The sequence below is a fragment of the Scyliorhinus canicula genome, chromosome 18 (genome assembly GCF_902713615.1).
Source record: "Scyliorhinus canicula chromosome 18, sScyCan1.1, whole genome shotgun sequence".
Classification (NCBI taxonomy): domain Eukaryota; kingdom Metazoa; phylum Chordata; class Chondrichthyes; order Carcharhiniformes; family Scyliorhinidae; genus Scyliorhinus; species Scyliorhinus canicula.
The window spans coordinates 102831855-102850558 of NC_052163.1; the positions used below are offsets into that span (position 1 = coordinate 102831855).

At 43.6% G+C, this 18704-nt stretch overlaps 1 protein-coding gene across 1 annotated transcript in view; it reads right to left on the minus strand.

Moving 5' to 3' along the window:
• The window catches only part of LOC119952933 (mucin-16-like), a 306095-nt gene that overhangs the window by 94100 nt on the left and 193291 nt on the right, over positions 1 to 18704 (minus strand). The window contains exons 120-131 of the mRNA XM_038776568.1: positions 17070 to 17222; positions 16524 to 16643; positions 14342 to 14502; positions 14189 to 14256; positions 10835 to 10995; positions 10066 to 10092; positions 8619 to 8783; positions 5931 to 6083; positions 4313 to 4477; positions 3504 to 3671; positions 254 to 414; positions 98 to 165 (exon numbers count right to left, since the gene is read on the minus strand). Of these exons, the coding sequence (XP_038632496.1) occupies positions 98 to 165; positions 254 to 414; positions 3504 to 3671; positions 4313 to 4477; positions 5931 to 6083; positions 8619 to 8783; positions 10066 to 10092; positions 10835 to 10995; positions 14189 to 14256; positions 14342 to 14502; positions 16524 to 16643; positions 17070 to 17222 (1570 nt within the window). The remainder of the gene's footprint in view (positions 1 to 97; positions 166 to 253; positions 415 to 3503; positions 3672 to 4312; positions 4478 to 5930; positions 6084 to 8618; positions 8784 to 10065; positions 10093 to 10834; positions 10996 to 14188; positions 14257 to 14341; positions 14503 to 16523; positions 16644 to 17069; positions 17223 to 18704) is intronic.

Here is an 18704-nt window from a genome sequence, read left to right on the forward strand (position 1 = left end):
TGATATGGTTGTTTTACATAATATCTCCAGGGCACATGAACAAATGTCATGGATTCATTTTGAGCTGGAGCTTTCAGATAAATAGTTAATTTCTTACCTGAAAGAAACAGACCGACAACTGGAGAATGTCGATTTTGCTTTGCTATTGGCATACAGATTATTGAGCTGTAGAAAATTAAAATGTTTCATTTTAGTATGAAAATACAATTTAAAAAAATGCCTTCTTCTCAAGTGACAAAGCTAGCATACTTGCCTTTTCACGAATGTTCCTTGATTCAGCCATGTACAACGGTGAACTGAGGTTTTGTAGACTTGATGTGAATGGCAGTGTGAGCACAGTGAAGGTCACATTAAATTCCTTTGACTGTGTCCCTTGATTTGGTTTGGCTGTTACAGGAACAATGGGGGGTTCCACTACAAGACAAAATGATGCAGAGTGAGGTCACAAAATTTAAATCTGTCCAAGGAAGGATTATAATGTTTTGGTCGAGGTTCTTCTGTGAGTGGTCAGCTTGAATTTGGACCCCGCTTTTGAGGATCTCAGTGTCTGCAACCAGGATAGCTGTTCAACCAATCAGATTGAACAACCCTCATAGAAGCAAAATAATAAGTAGGAAAAATATACAATTTGTAAATAGATCTTGGGTCACACACATGGGATTGAGTGAAACAAATGAAAGAGGAAAACACAAAAGCTACATAAAATTATTTTGATTTTTTTTGTAACACTCTGCAACATGAATTTTCCGCCAAGGGAATGTAATTCCACATTTGTTAAAATATCTTTTCAGGACCTTTTCGTCAGAAATAATGCTTCCGTACCCCTTATTAAAAATAGTTTTAATTTTCATCAGTCTTTAAAATGACAGAAGATCATAATGATAATTCCAGGATCGGATACAGCTGGATCTGCGAGGGTCACTTCTAAAGGGGCAGGGGACTGAGTTTGAAAAGCAAGCCAGGAGTGACATCACAGGAAAATGGTAAATTCATTAAAACGTAGTTCCTGAAGGAACGTTAGCAATTGGGGAGTAAAGTTAAATGAAGTTGAAGTGAAATAAAGTCATTTGGCAAACAATGTAAAATGAAGTTAGAGAACAGAGCCGTGGCAAAAAAAGAGCGCGCAAAATCAGGAGATTGAGAGGGGAGCTGGGAGGATAAAGGAGCGTGAGAAAGAGCGAGAATGGGAGCAGAGCTGGGAGGATAAAAGGGCGTCAGAAATAATGAGACTGAAAACAGAGTGCTAACTTGGAGCTTGGAATGCCTGAGGTGATGTCAGAATTCAAAAGTGACATGGGGAAACTGGAAGCAGCAGATTGGGTGAGTACAGACGGGTACGTATCTCACTTATAGTTTACAAGGTCTTTATTTTATGATCTATAGTTTGTAAGGGCTATATTCTGTAGTAACGAGGACCGGGGAAAAAGGCCCTAGAATAATTGTTATTTTTTGATTTTAAGTATTTTCCAAAAGGTTTAATAGAATTGGGCAAATCATGGCAGGAAGGCTTAAGGCCATGGTATGCTCTTCCTGCTTTATGTGGGAAGCCGGGAACCTTTCCAGTGCTCAGAGCCAGCATGTGTGCAGGAAGAGTCTCCAGTTGCAGCTCCTGGAAGCCCATGTTCCAGAGCTGAAGTGGTGCTGGGGCATTGGAGTATTCGTAAGGCAGAGCGTATCGTGCATAGTACATTTTGAGAGGTGGTCACACTGCAGGCTAATATTTCATAGGCAGGAAGGGAATTTGTGCCCAGCAGGCAGAGAAAGAGGATTAGACAGGCTGTGCAAAAACCTTCCGTGATACGTCCTCTGCAAAACCGCTTTGGATACTGTCGGGGGAATGGCCTCTCAGGGGAAAGCAATAACAGCCAAATATGATGTAATGCAGTTGGCTCTGCTGCACACAGGAGTGAAAAGTAATGTAATAGTTATAGGGGATTCAATTGTAAGGGTAATAGACATTAAGGAGGGGGAGGGTAAATAGCCAGTAGTCATGGTACACATTGGAATAAACAACATAGATAAAGAAAGGGTTCAAGCCCTAAAAGCAGAATATAGGGAATTTGGAAATAAGTTGAAAAGTAGGACTTCACAAGTAGTGATCTCAGGGTTACTACCAGTGCAATGTATGATTGTCAGAGCAGCAATAGCAGGATATATCCCTTTCCACTCTCCATTGTTTGTGTATGTGTGTCGAGAGTGGGGTAGTTATGGGGAGTGGTGGGGAAAGGGGTAATAGTCAGTTACATTTTCTGTTTGTTTACTTTAAATACTATATAAAATAAAAGGTTACTTGTGTTAAAGTTACAAACCTGATGATTGTAGTTTATGGGGCTCAACCAATATTTTACCAACCAATACCTCAACCAGGTATTTTAAATAAAATCTAATTTCACCTGTGTTGAGACTCTGGATCAAGTGGGGCGAGAAGTGACCGTGCATTAGCCCAGGCTATCATGACTGAGTATTAGATCGAAGGAAGAGGAATACAAATTGGCCAGAAAAAATACAGCAGACCTGAGGATTGGGAGCAGTTTTGAGTTCAGCAAAGGAGTTTTATTTTCAAAGCAGAAACTACTTTGCTGTTTTTGATGTGGCGAGGAGCTGTCAATCATATCAAGAGAGTTTATAAACATTGTGGTTAGCATTCAATCAGGGTAATGGAGATGCATTCAAGCGTGAAAGGAAAGATAAATAAACACTCCACCACGAACCTGTGACTGCGCCAACAAAACTGTCAATCACTGGCAAGTGGAATAAATTGCTGTGTGAAATTGAATGGAAGATTTTCATTTCAAAGATTGTCAGGGACCTGAAGCCCTTTCAAGTGTACTTGGCTTTTGAGGAAGCCTCTGATACTTCTAACAGATGCTTCTTTAAAGAATTGTGTCTGAGGCAGTAGATTTTCGGAAAGGGTAAGTGGAAATGCAATGATTTGCCACTGTGTTCCTTGGACAGCTCTTCAGTTTTCAGGCAGGGGTGACTGATGGGGTGCCTGATGGGGTCTCTCATGAGGGGGTCTGATGGGAGTGACTGATGGGGATGACTGGTGCGTCTCAGATGGCGTACGATGGAGGGGTCCGATAAGAGGGTGACAGAGCCTTTGAGTGATGGGGAGGGGATTAGTCTACCCTGATGCATACGTGCTAGGCAAGGGACCGGTTATTCCCATGCTGTGGGGAGGATGCCCCTTGTCAGCCAGAGGGAGTGCTGGATTAACGTTGAGGTGGGAGGGGGCCTGCCACTGCACCTCGGTATCAGGCCGCCTGCTCAATATGGCACTCAGACACTGACGGAATCCTGTGAGCTCTCCACCATGCATATATTTACATGAGAGAAACTCGCACGACCCCACTCCCAGCATTAGCGGAGACCAGTCCCGAACCTCCGCTGACGGGAGCACTTAGACTCCAGAATGGAGAATCCTGGTTCTCATCGTTTGTTACATTTTCAGTGGACTTAAAGGACTTAGAATGGTGCACCTGATAAGAACAATGTGTACTGACCAGCTATTGAAGTGATTGATGTCGTGATTGTAGTTACTTCCATTGTTGATGCTTCTGTAGAGCTCACTGCACTTGTTGAAGTTGTTGTTCTTGTTGAGGCAGTATCTGACTTGGAGGTTGATGCTGCAGAGGATGGCTGTGTCTTTGCAGTCCAAGTTTCTGCTGCTGCTGTTATTAAAGTAGATGTTAGCCATAATGAGGTATACAAAAAACATGGAAGAACATCCAAACATTTAGCAGGGGAATGGCACTGAATCATGATGCTCCTTTAGAGAGCCAATGCAGACATAATGGGCCAAATGGCTTCCGTCTGCACCGTAACAATTCTGTGATTCTGTTATTCTGTGAAAAGCCACCTTCATAGAATTCATATATAGGCAATTTAGTCACATAGTCATGTTGCAAAGCATTATTCAGCAAATAAATTTTGGACATTATTCTCCTTGCGTATTTTTTTAAAAATTTGTTCATGTGATGTGGGCATCGCAGGCTGTGCCAGCATTTATTGTCATTCCCTAATTGCCCTTGAGGGAGCAGTTAAGAGTCAACCACATTGCTGTGGGCCTGGAGTCACATGTAGGCCAGACCAAAGATGGCAGATTTCCTTCTCTAAAGGACATTTGTAAACCACATGGGCTTTGATGACAATCGGCAATCATGGTCATCATTAGACTTTTTTTTATAATTCCATATTTTTATTGAATTGACACCAACTTCATATTTTAATATTTTATTACATATTTCTGAAGTGGCAGTAGATTTAAAATGAATCAGAATAGCACAATTCACAAGAGAGCATTCGTACTCACCACTTGTTGAAGTGAGCGAGGTTGCGCTTGTGGTTGCTTCAGTTGTAGATGCTTTACTGGAGCTCGCTGTTGCTATTGGTGCTATTGTACTTGTTGAAGCAGGCACTGATGTAGAGGTCAGTGTCGCCACGGAGGTCTGTATATTTGCTGTTGATGTTTGTGCTGCTGTGATTGAAATGGATTTATTGGTAATGAGAGGAATAATCAAGCTGTGTCAGCTTAAGAGGACTAGATAACATTGGCTGGAGCATGGATCTCTGGAATGGCACCTATGTAGACAATTGCATGCTGACGCATGTCAGTACCTGTCTACTCTGCATGCTTCTGATGATCATTCGCTGTACATACACTAATACATGTACCTTAATGACATTCAGTAAAATGTACCCCCCGACACCATTTTGCATCATTGGGGACACTCATAGCACTCAAAATGTGGATACTACTGAGCTCAATGTCTTAACCAAAATGTACAGTCAGAAACAGAGCTATATTCCTTCATTTTGATTAAATGTTACGGGTAAAATGGGGTGTTTCATTATAAAATAAAAAAGGTGCAAAGCAAAGAGAAGTCAAAAAAATCTAAATCTATCCCAGTACAGATGATAATTTATTGGCTCAAATTTAGCTGACATTGGCGAAGGTATAGCTTTCACTATTTACTTCACGAGTCATTGCTGACTGACTTTGAGTGGTCTTGTCAGTGGCGATTTCTATTTTTCCACCATCAGTTTGAATTTGGTACCTACTCCTTTGCATGCATGCTGGAAAGCAACAGGAAATCTGCTTTACTGTTCGGATTGAAGAATCCTCATAAAATATAAAGCAGAAATAATAAACAGGAACTATATATTAAAATTAAGTTATTGTACGGAAAGTAGAATAGTGCTTGGCTGAGACACACCAAAGGGACAAAGCGCAAAAGCATATACAACTTTATCTTCAATTTTTTAAATATCTGGGACATCTATTTTCCTCTGAGGGAATGGGGTTCCAAAATTGTAAATTTATTCTTTCAGGGCCAAAGAAGTTGTTCATAAATAATACTGGCTCCCTACTGCATGAAAAACTTAGAGTTTATGCTCTCCGCCAATAGCGTTGAAGAGGGGGACCATGTAAAATACAATGGGTTGACATCCTACCTGCACTGACCTAACCTTTACAGGTCCTCCCAGGTTTATGTCTACGTAAGGGGCTCATATTGCTGCCAATGATATTTTACATGAGTGGACACATGCCCATGCCATGTGGTAATTTTAGATAATTTCCAGGGCGGGGGCAGGGGGGAACCAAATATGGGTGGTGAGTCAATGGACTGAATTCTCTCATGGCCCAACCAAGGGGTTCAAAGTGTGGAAAGAATTTGGCAGAAGTGAAAGAATTGGTTTCCCACCAGTATGCAGTTATCTTCTGAGACTCATAGATAATACAACATAGTCAGTAACAAAACAAAACTATGATGCAACATCAACAATAACACACCAACAGCACATTATTCAAATCTGCATAATCAACATCAACCTATCTTTTGCTATTTTCTTTCGTATGGTCCGAAATGTACGATAGAATTGAAGGAATTAGAACGGTACAACTGATCAGAGAGCACTCGCTTACTCACCACTAGTTGAAGGGAGAGATGATGTTGCTTCAGTTGTCGATGCATTGGTTGAAGTCGCTGTAGTCATTGCTGCTACTGTACTTGTTAAGGTAGGAGTTGATGTAGCAGCAGAGGCTGCAGTGGAAGTCTGTGTATTTGCAGTTGTTTCAATCGCTATTATTAAAAACGTAATGTCGTTATTGTGATAAACAAGACAGATTATTACTCAAAAGTTACACTTGATAGTTTGTTGAGATTCATACATAGTGAAACAGAAACAATGTAACTCAGCCATGGAATCATAGAATCCCTGCAGTACAGTAGGAGGCCATTCGGCCCATCGAGTCTGCACTGACCTTTCAAATGAGCATTCTACCCTTACCTACGTTCCCCCCCCCCCCCCCCCCCCCGGCACTACCAAGATGTCCAGATGGCATTGCAAAGCTGCCAGGAACACTGCCAGCGTGCGCGGGTGCCAGGGTGGCATTTCCAAGGGTGGCCATTCACATGAAAGGAGAGTGGAGGGGGGGGGGGGATTGAAGGGTGGAGGCTGCAAGGCGGGTATGAAGGGCCTCTGGATAGTTGGGGGGGATGAAGGGTGGGGGTACTGAGGGTTTGTGGATCCAAAAGGAGGTGAGGGAAGGACTGAAAAGGCGGGGGGGGGAGGACTTAGCAATCCCATAGCTGGGTATCCTCACTTGGGTGGGTGTGGAGTAATTACCAGGTGTGTGTGTGTGTGTGTGGGGGTGGGGGGGGGGGGGGGGGGGGAGTGTAACATTTTCCCGTGGGTGGGGGGGGGGGGTGAACCCACAAGCCCACTTAGAGATCGGGGCACCCTTTCAAAATGGTGGACCGATCTCTGAGGAGCCGGTCTGGCAAATGAGTTCAGCTCCCCAGTGATTCAAAAAAGTTGAAGTGTGAGCTTGATTAGGAAAAACTCCACAATCAACAGGACCCCAAAATGTGACAAAATGCAGTTAGATAGTGGTGGGCAACTCACTGACAGAACTGGGTGAAACTCCCAGCAAAACCCATCACAAATGACACTTAGAAACCTTTCTGTTAGATGGCCCCTGATAATCTTTTCTCAATTTTCAATTACAACTTTCTAAACCTGCAACAACTCTAAAGGAATCAGAATTGTACATGTGGTAAGAGAACACTTGTGTCCTCACCACTTATTGCAGGGAGTGTTGTGGTTGTCGTTGCTTTAGGTGTTGATGCTACAATCGTGGTCACTGTAGTTGTTGGTGATCAACAAAGGTTTGAACAATACATTAATCATTTAAAATTAATATTATGTTCTATATTTTGTTCACACTCATATATTATGAAACTTACTAAGTTATGCAGCATAGCCATATTACAGTATCAGTGAAGCACCAATAGTTATTTGCACTTGATTCTTCCATTCATAATTATAGCCAAAATATTACTGTAAACTTTTGTTACTTTTCCAGTATGTGTATTTGCAGTCAAATCTTGTATTGTTAGTGACAGAGGTGATAGACCTAATGAGACATGCAAAAAGCATGGGACAACATACTAACATGGTGACATGGAAAAACATACAACTTTATAACACAAAAGCTGCCTTCTTAGACTCATGGCTCATGCAACACACTCAGTAATGGATCATAGCTATGATACAACATCATAGTAATAATCTTTACCGCGTCACAAGTAGGCTTACATTAACACTGCAATGAGGTTACTGTGAAAATCCCCTGGTCGCCACACTCCGGCACCTATTCGGGTAACAGAGGGAGAGTTGAGAATGGCCAGTTAACCTAATAAGCACGTCTTTCGGGACTTGTGGGAGGAAACCGGAGCACCCGGAGGAAACCTACTCAGACACGGGGAGAACGTGCAGGCTCCGCGCAGACACTGACCCAAGCAGGAATCAAACCCATGACCTGGTGCTATGAAGCAACAGTGCTACCCACTGTGAAGCCATGCCGCCCTCAGTAATCACACGCATCATCTGCACATTATTTAACTCTGCATAGTTGAAGGGAGTGATGGTGTGATTGCTGTTCCTTCTGTGGAGCTCACTGTAGCGCTAGTGTGTTTCTTGAGACAGAAGCTGATGTGGGGGTTGGTGCTGCTGTGGATGACTGTATGTTTGCAGTCAAAGTATTTGATGCTGCTGTTATTAAAATAATGTTTGACTTAATGAGGTATATAAAAAACATTGGACACCACCCACACATTTAGCACAAAACTCGTCTTCTCAGAACTAATTTGGGCAGCACGGTAACAAAGTGGATAGCACTGTGGCTTCACAGCGCCAGGGTCCCCGGTTCTATTCCCTGCTGGGTCACTGTCTGTGTGGAGTCTGCACGTTCTCCCCGTGTCTGCATGTGTTTCCTCCAGGTGGTCTGGTTTCCTTCCACAGTTCAAAGAGACGCAGGTGAGGTGGACTGGCCATGATAAATTGCCCTTAGTGACCAAATGGTTAGGAGGGGTTATTGGGTTACGGGGATAGGGTGGAAGTGATGGCTTAAGTGGGTCGGTGCAGACTTGATGGGCCGAATGGCCTCCTTCAGCACTGTAGGTTCTATGTTCTATAATGCAACTTACTCAGTAACAGAGCATAATCATATTGCAAAGCAATAATCATTAAATGTTATTTTATGCTTTTTTGAAGTTGTAGTAGATTGAAAGGAATTGGAGTGATATTAATGAGAAGAGAGCACTCATACTCACCACTTGTTGGAGTGGGTGATGTTGCAATTGTGTTTTCTTTAGTTGTCAACGCTTTTGTCGAGCTCAATGTAGTTGTTGGTGCAATTGTCCTTGCCGAGGCAGGAGTTGATGTAGAGGTCTGTTCTGCCAGGGAGGTCTGTGTTTTTGTTGTCAATGTTTCTGCTGCTATTATTAAAATGGGTGTGTATTGTTATTGAGGGAGACAATAAGCTATATGAATTGCACATTGATTGATCTCATCATCTGTCCCCTTGTGCCAAGGTGGCATTTGGGAAAATGTACCATGGATACCATTTTCCATCTTTGCTCTGATTCCTCAATGCAGTTACCTGAAATCCCGCTGTTCAGGATTTCAGCAGAAATATTAAAACACATTTGGTTTGAATGGCTTAGCATTGCCCCTAAAATAACAAAAATAAGTTTCAGATGTAGATGTCAAACATTCAATTTCTGTTATAAATTTAAAGTACCCAAATCTTTTTTTTCCCAATGAAGTGGCAATTTAGCATGGCCAATTCGCCTACCCTGTATATCTTTGTGTTGTGGGCGGGACACAAACATGGGGAGAATGTGCAAATTCCACACGACAATGACCCGGGGCTGGGATCGAACCTGGGTCCTCAGCGCTGTGAGGCAGCAGTGCTACTCACTGCGCCACCGTGCTGCCGATGTTAAACATTTATACATAAATATCTCACAGCATCATTCCATAATCAATCTCTTCTTGCCCGTGCCATTGAGAATCTGAAGAATATGATCAAAAGGACAGTTGTGTGTGATATTTATTTTTCTACATAAATTGATGCGCTGATTGCATTTTATTACCGAGGGCTAATAACAAAATTGATTTTGCACGAGCAGATCAGTCAACTGAGAATCTTTGGACAATATTAGTGGACAGTTGCATGATGTAGCACCTTTCTCGAACATGAGGTGTCCCTCAGCAGATTATAACCATCAAAGTATAGTCACTTTTGGATTGTTGCAAGCTCACATACAGCAGTGCGATCATGGCCAAATAAACTGTTTTTTGTGATGTTGTTAGAGAATATCTCCCTGCTCTTTTTCACAATAGTGTGTGCAACATTTTACTTCAGTAACTTCAGAGTCAGTGATGAGTGTAGCCCCCACTGGTGTGTCAATATAGATTGCTGTGCTTTGGTCCTGCGGTTGGACTAGAACCTGCAAGTTTCTAAAACATTGACAAGAGTGCTCCCAACTGAAAAAGAATGAATGTTTATCTGTGTATTAGTTCTAGCGCGGTACTAAACTGAGCACAAGAGAATGAGCTTATAATTTCAGTACGGCGCAGAGAAAGCTTTCACCATATGTTTATTGTCTCAGGTCTCAAGTTGTTGTAAGATTACCTGTGAAACTAGTTCAAAGGAACCTTTGTAGAGGTAATAAACAACAGTAGTAACAGAACAGAGATAGTTATCATACTTACTGGTTAAAATAATTGATTCATGGTAACCTGAAAAATCAAAAATGAAAAGTATAACTTAAGAGGGTTAAATTACCTACTGTTAAAATGGCAATTAATTACAGGTGTCAGATATAGATTAGATTAATATCAGATACACGTGATGGCTTGAATATGATATAACACATTTTCAAAGTTTTTAAAAAAAATTTAAATTTTAAATTTCCAATTAAGGGGCAGTTTAGTGTGGCTAATCCACCTAACCTGCACATTTTTGGGTTGTGGGGGCGAAACCCATGCAGACACGGGAAGAATGTGCAAACTTCACACGGACAATGACCCAGGGCCGGGCTCGAACCTGGGACCTGAGCACGTGATGCAGCTGTGCTAACCACTACGCCACCATGCTGCCTTTCACATTTTCAAAGTTAAACTTTTCAGAACCATAAAGAGTATTTAACACAATAACTGTTTTTGCTCATTTTGCTGTTTGCTTTTACAAATGAATAGGCGAGAGTCAGCAGAACAACAGCAAGTTGGGATCACCTGATCAGGAGTGAATGACAGTGAGTAAGGGACAACAGACCAAGAATAAGGAAGCCAACAGAGTAGCAGAGAATCCGTCGCCAAGGGTTGAGAATGAGCCAAATGTTAGAAATGTTGGAGCATTGCTTGTGAGTGAAGTGTTGTAGGATGGCAGAGCAACAGGAGCAGGAATGCCTCTGAAATAAAGATTCCATCATGTACAATGTATGTAAAATCAGATCAAATTTTAATTAAAATAAATACTTACCATTGACAAAGAGACTGTTACTGTCCAGTGAGTATGGTCCGAAGGTGGTGATGTCCTGTGTCTTGTTTTGGAATTCATGGTAGAGCAGAACTTTATCAACTTGGGCAGTAGCACTCCAAGTGCAGATTGTTTCGACCGTACTGCCGCCATCACTAGCAGGTCTGCCACATACACAAACCAGGTGATTAGTTTGTATTAAATTTTAAACTTTACGCAAAATCATTGAATGGCAGGGTTTTTGCGTTCCATGGTGACGCATGAGCACTAGCCACTTGCCTCATAGAAAGCCTCGCTGAGAAATTTCACGTTCTCTGTGGCACGAAATTCTACCCTTTCAATATGCAAATTATTGTAACTTTGCTGAATGAGGATCGCCAGTGCCAGGTTGCAAGAATGTCACTCCCCGGTATGCCAACAACCAATTACATTCACAAATTGTCACAGGCAGCCAAGCAGGAAGTGAATAGCTTGTGCAATCAAATCACTCTCAAAATACATCGCTGAGAGCAAAATACAGATTGCGACATTCACATGGATTTAAGTTAGCCATATCGAGTACTAATATTCACTCCTCAGTGAATTAAGGCTGAACTTTCTGGGGGTTTCTCACAGTAATGTCAGAGTGGAAAATGGGAAATGTCGGCAAATCAAATGATTTCAGTGATTGCTGGCACTGGGTGGATTGGGGTGGGAGTGTGTTTGTGTTGAGGGTGAGGGGGTGGTGGGTCTGGTGTTGGTGGATCCTCATCGAAGCTTCATTTTCCTGAACTGACAGAGCAGTGGATCACAAGCCGCAAATTTAGGATAACATGCTCTCTATTGACACTGAAAGTTAGCTGGGCGCCATCGGAAACCATGTAAATTCCGGGCCAATAGTTTTCAACATGAGAAAACTAAGCTTAGAATTTGTTTACATGATCAATCTCTGAAGTCATTTATGTGATTGTTATTTTCTGAATGATGGTGCATTACTTGGTGTTTGAAAAGGCAGTGAGGATTTTTCACACTTCTGTACGTTTTGGTGGCTGTACATGTGGATAAGATCGAGGATATTCAGTGGTATGAGGATTATTCAAGAATACAATGCCGGGGTATTGGATATTCTCCACTTGATCCTGAAACAAGTGGACAGAAGGTTGCTGTGAACATATTTTACCAAGTGAACAGAAACGGGTGCCTACATGTTAGCTTAAAAGTTGGGTCGGTCCCACCCTCAATTATTCCTTTTGCCCATTGCCTGCTGCAGCTCCCTCTTCCTAACAGTGCCACTCGGGCAGACAAAACAAGATTAGTCATGAAGTTGGGAATGTAAGTTATACCTGGGTAATACAGGTGCCTGGTTGGCAGTTGTAAAATTACATATTATTTATATTTTTACTGTACAAATACTTATTAATCAATCTGCTAATTCCTTCTTAATCAATGTAGACTGGCTGTGGTGGAGTGTGTAGAGTCTGTCCCGTGGTGGTAAGATGGAAATAAAGAATCTGAATACTGAAGTTATATAAATAACTGTACTGAACTGCACTGTAGGCTCAAACTGCAAAGCATGATGGTCAATTTAGTCAAGTCAAAGCTTTGCTATGATCAGCAAAGCTTTGCAAAATGATTAGAACATGGGAAAAAAGGGTTCAGGCAGCATAATGGTACAGTGGTTAGCATTGCAGCCTCACAGCGCCAGGGACCCGGGTTTGATTATTACCTTAGTGACTGTGTGGAGTTTGAATATTCGCCCGTGTCTGGCTGGGTTTCCTCTGGGTGGTCCCGTTTCCTCCCACAGTCAAAGACTCTGCAGATAAAGTGGCTGGCCATGCTAAATTTCCCCAAAAGATTAGGTGGGGTTCCGGGGATTTGGCGAGGAATTGGGGTTTAGGTACAGTTATCCCTCAGAAGGTTGGTGCCTACCCAATGGGCCTTCCGCTGCACTGTGGGGATTCTATGGTACAAGAAAAATCCCGCAGAAGCATCAGGGCTTGGAACAATGGTTCCAAGTGGTTGGAACAATTTTGCGAGTTGCTCAAAAGACATTTTGAGGATTTTGTTATCAGATTACCGCTGAGTCAGACGTTTGCATGCAAAGTAATGAATTAACCAGTATTGTAGTCAGTATTTATCATTGGTTCATGGTTTAATAAAGGTTTGGATCTTGGTGAAAGTACAACCAAGTTGTTGTGTCAGGTTTACCCAGAGTAAAGACAAAGTAACCTTTAGACAAGGGTCTTACACAGTACCCAACAAGGGGGCTAGCAGCTGGGTGTTGTATCACTCACATTGTGGGGTCAGAGTACTTCAGGAAAGTTTTCATTGGGCATAGGGTACCTGATTTGGAGCCACACCTCTCACTCTGTGATTGACATCCGTGCTGCTAGGTTTTTGGAAGTGACCTCGCCAAGTAACCTGGGCCCCTCGTACCACAGGTAAAATACTATTGTTGGAGGAAGAAGCCCTTAATTTTCTATTATTTGGAGTCTTAGAGCAGCCTAATTGGCTTATGAGCAAGCAGGCTGTCTACTATCTCCCATTGTTCATTAAATACCGTAAGAAGTCTTACAACACCAGGTTAAAGTCCAACAGGTTTGTTTCAAACACGAGCTTTCGGAGCACGGCTCCTTCTTCAGGTGAGGAGCCGTGCTCCGAAAGCTCGTGTTTGAAACAAACCTGTTGGACTTTAACCTGGTGTTGTAAGACTTCTTACTGTGCTCACCCCAGTCCAACGCCGGCATCTCCACATCATTAAATACCAATAGAAATTGGCAAGATGCTGCAAATATGCAAGTTTATGTCCAAACTTGGCAGCACCGCCACACTCCCACATACCTATCCTCCTTGGGTAAGGGAGAGAGTGGGGTAACACGTAAAACTCTCCCCATAGTTTCTAATCTCATTTTTTTGTCTTAGATCAAGTAACATTTTTCAAGTGCATTGGCGTGGGTCTTTCAAACTGAAAACTATGGTTTTCTCTGCCCTATTATTTCAAGATGTGAAGACAGAATTCCTATCGCCTCTCCTGCTCATCTATGGCTACATTATTCTATAGCTGAGGCAAAATCATTCTGTCAAAACCAACAGTGGGGACATATTTCACAGTCAGAGTTTTGAAGTGACGTCTGCTTTGTGAGGTAGGTCATGGAATCAGTTCTCTGAAATGGTTGAAGATTGGGCATGTGGGGTTTGCAACAATGCAGTTTGGAAATTACCTCACCAGACTATGACATTGAGAAAACCAATTTCTACCGCTTGTAAAATTTTATTTTGGTTTTCTGAAATAAATCCTGGTCACTGGAACATCAACATATAAATTCAGGTGTGGATTCAGTTTAACTTGGACTGTTCAGAATAATGTTAATTTCTTACCTGAAAGACACAGACTGACAACTTCTGAATTTTGACTTGACATTGCTATTGCCAAACAGATTATTGAGCTGTAAGGGATTATAATGTTGCATTTTAGTATGAAAAATCCATTGAAATAGAATATTTTCTTTCAAAATACTTGGACAACCATACCTCTTGTAGAATTTTGCTTGAGTTTGCTATATACAACGGCGAACTGAGATTTTGTAGACTTGATGTGAATGACAGTGTGGGCACAGTGAAGGTCACGTTAAATTCTTTTGCCTGTGTCCCTTGATTTGGATTGACTGTTACAGGAACAATTGGGGGTTCCACTATAAAAGCAAAAGATGCAGAAAGAATTGAGGTCACAAAATCTACATCTATTCAAGTAAGGATAACAAGTTATTGGCTCAGATTTATTTGAGAGTGGTGAAGATACAGCTTTGGCTGTCCACCTCTATTTAGTTGGCCAAAGATTTTCTAATGGCCTTGCCAGCAGAAATTCTTACTCTTCCATTGTTAGCTTGAATTTGATAACCTCTCGGTCAAGCAGGAAATCTGTTCACCAATAAAATTGAAGTATTCTATCTACAAAACTATACAGCTCAATTCTCAGACTTGGTCTCCCTGTAACCACGATTCAGTAATCCCCAGCATCTCAGAACGTTTGTTTCTATTTGCGCAGTTAGCCCATTAAGTTTGTTACGAATGCTTCTTGCATTTAGATATGAAGCTTTTAAATTTGTTTTCATGTTAAATTTCCCTACTCTTCCAAAATTCCTTCATGCATAAAGATATCCAACTGTTCTGTCTGGTTACCATCCACTCTTACCTCCTCCTTTAAATTGGGTTTTCTAGTTCCCCCTGGAACTGAATCCTCCTCCTCCTATTTAGTTTAAAACCCTATCTACAGCCCGAGTTACGCAATTCGCTAGAAGTGTGTCCCAGCCTCTCAATCAAGCAGGAAATCTGTCAACCAATCAGGCTTGATTATTTCATCAGTATTTGACATGACTATGGTAACACCGAACCCACTTTAACAACAGTGATTTTGGTGCAGATTCCAACAGCAAAAACTGCTGCAACACAGCCTGTGAAGGAAAAGAGTATAATTATCAGCAGCTTCCACATTTTCATGTTTAACTGCACAGATGCAGACTCCAGAAGTCGCTCTTAATTTTATTCTGAAACAATGTTGATTACTGACATTATGGTCTATCCAGGGAGATTTGCCTGCTGACTCAAATAACAGAAATTCAACAGGCTGGAGAAGCCACACACGGAGTATCCCACTAATTTAGTTTCCTGTACAGCCATAACCTCAGATTTCTCTGATTTTCCAATAGTTGTATTATCGATATGATACATTGCACCTGGTTGGAATCTGCAGAAATCTGTTCATTAATTCTGTTTAGAATTTCATTAGGTTCCATCTGCAGCCCACTGATCCAATGTTACTGCAACCTGGCACTCTATGGGGGCGATTCTACAATATGGAGCCCAAGTGTTCGTGCCGTTGTGAACGCCGTCGCTGGAGCAGTTCACGCCGCTCTAGCCTCCTTTCCCGGCGCCAAATGGGCACTGCACCAACCCGTGCATGCGCAGTTGGGCCGCGTCAAACTGCGCATGCGCGGGAGACTTCTTCCGCACGCCGGACCCGACTCAACATGTAGTCGTTGTTCAGGGGCTGGCCGCGCCAGAAAGTAGGCCCGGGGAGGGTGGGGGTAGAGAGGCTGGCCCGCTGATTGGTGGGCCGCGATCGTGGGCTAGACCCCATCGGAGGCCCCCCCGGTGAAAGATCATTTTTCCCCGCCCCACAGGCCTCCATATGGCTCTTCACGCAGAGTTCCCGCTGGCGGCGACCAGGGGTGAACGGCGCCGGTGGGACTCTGTCGTATCTCCGTGGCCGCTCGATTCATCCGGGCCAGAGAATCGGCGGTCCCACCGATTCCAGTGGCCTGCGGCCGGCGCCACGCCAATAACGCCGGCGCAAATGGCGCCGATTCTCCGCATCTCGGAGAATCGTGCGCAGGCGTCGGGGCGTCGTGGAGCGGTTGCGTAGATTCTCCGGCCCGGCGCGGGACTCGGAGAATCGCCCCCAATGTGTGCCCAACGGCTGATCGGGTTAATTGTGCGGCTGAATTATGCATTCTCGCAAATCACTGGCCAAAATATGCATGAGGGAGAGATCTGCTTCCGCCTCTCTATATTTCCAAACATCAGAGATATTCCAACAGACAGAAATGGAAAACATTTCAATTGATGGTACAAAAACACTTCTTAGACAAAGATCAAAATAATTGATAGAACTCCTCTACAAAAATATACAGCTCATTGTTGTTGCTGCGTGTACCTGTCATTAGGCTGGTTGTTCGTGTTGTAAATGCTTCACTGGTGGTCACGGGCACAGCTGAGCTTGTTGAGGTTTGAATAGTTGTAGAAGGAGTTTCTCTGCCTGACGGTGTCGATGTTTCTGTTGCATGAAAGGGAACATTCAAGATTGTTACACAAATGTTCATATATCCAACAGTCATCCGATTCTTTTGTGTTCACATTATGAAGCTGCTGCTTTAGCTGGGTAAGGGGTAAAATTCTGATGTTAACACAAAGTGACATATTGAGATTTAACAATGGAGCATACACCAGCCCTGCTTAAATTGGAGCTCGAGCAGCAATATGATTATCAACCGACTGAAGCTCAATAAGAAAATCCTTCTGTGGCCAACAAGTCCTGGAGTGGGACCTGAATCCACAGCTTCTGTTTCAAATGCAGGGACACCACCTACATTCTCGAGCCAACACAATCATGGGCTATCTTTCCATTCTGTATTTCTAACTTTGCAGTCGATTGAAAAGATTCAGAAAGTTCAAATTGATAAAAGAGCGCTCGTGAAATCACTACTTGTTGAGAGGAAGGATGTCGTCAATGTTGTTGATGCTTCAGGGGAGGCTGCTGTTGTTGTTGGTGCTAGTGTACTTGTTGAGGGAGGAGCTGGTGTGGACGTTTGTGCTACAGTGGATGTCTCCATATTTGTAGTGAAATGTTCTGTTGCTGTTATCGAAATAGAGTGCAGCCGTAATTAGATATGCAGACATGGAGCAGCATCCTAACATTCTAACCAAAAGGTCGCCTTCATAGTCTCATATATCGTTGGCTAATTAACATGGCCCGGCAAGGCAGCAATGGGCAAAAGGTATTTGCACCTTATTCTGCTCTACATTATCATAGCTGATAGAGACGGGAAGGGCCCAGCGCCCCACATGGAGGTTGGACGGTGCCTTACTAGCTGACAAGGCCTTCAGCGAAAGGATAGCGCGAGCCATAGCGGAGTACACGGAGAACAACCAAAACAGGGAGGTCTCATCCTCCACGTTCTGGGAAGCGCTTAAGGCCGTACTAAGAGGGGAAATCATTGCCTTCAAAGCGCAAAGAGATAGGGAGGAAAGGGTGGCTAGGCAGAAGCTGGTCGACTCCATACTGGAGGTAGACCGTAAATACTCCGAGGCCCCGACCGTAGAGCTCCTGGCGGAGAGAAAAGAACTACAAAGGAACTTTGACCTGCTCTCCACCAGGAAAGCAGGGCACCAACTCCGCCAGGTGCACGGGACCCTGTACGAACACGGAGACAAAGCCAGCCGCCTGTTGGCACACCAGCTGAGAAAGCAGGCAGCCACCAGAGAAATTGCGCAAATCAGGGGTACCAGAGGCACGTTGGAAACAGAACCAGAGAGGATTAACAAAACCTTCAAGGCCTTCTACCAAGACCTGTACACCTCAGAGCCCCCCACGGGGAAGGCTGGGATGAACCGGTTCCTTGATGGACTGGACATACCAGTCGTGGGAGAGGGCAGAAAACGGGACCTGAAAGCACCACTAGCACTGGGAGAGATCATGGACAGCATTAGTTCGATGCAGACGGGGAAGGCGCCGGGACCGGACGGATTCCCGGCGGACTTCTACAAAAAATTTGCGACAGCGCTGGCCCCGCACCTGCGGGAGATGTTCACAGACTCGCTAGCTAGGGGCACACTGCCACCCACGTTAGCACAGGCCTCAATCTCGCTGATACCTAAGAAAGCCAAAGACCCAACGGAATGTGGGTCATACAGACCCATATCTCTGCTGAACGCAGACGCCAAAATACTGGCCAAAATCCTAAGACTGTGTACCTGAGGTGGTCACAGAGGACCAGACGGGCTTCGTCAAAGGTAGACAGCTTACCTCGAACATCAGGCGCCTGCTGAACGTGATAATGACCCCCTCCGGGGAGAGAACACAAGAGGTGATCGTCTTCCTGGACGCAGAAAAGGCCTTCGACAGAGTCGAATGGAAATACCTCATAGAGGTACTGGAGCGGTTCGGGCTTGGAACAGGGTTCACCGCTTGGGTAAAGCTTCTATACAACGCCCCCATGGCGAGTGTACGGACCAACAATACCAACTCCCAATACTTCCAGCTGCACAGGGGCACTAGACAAGGATGCCCACTGTCCCCGCTGCTGTTCGCACTAGCAATCGAACCACTAGCAATCGC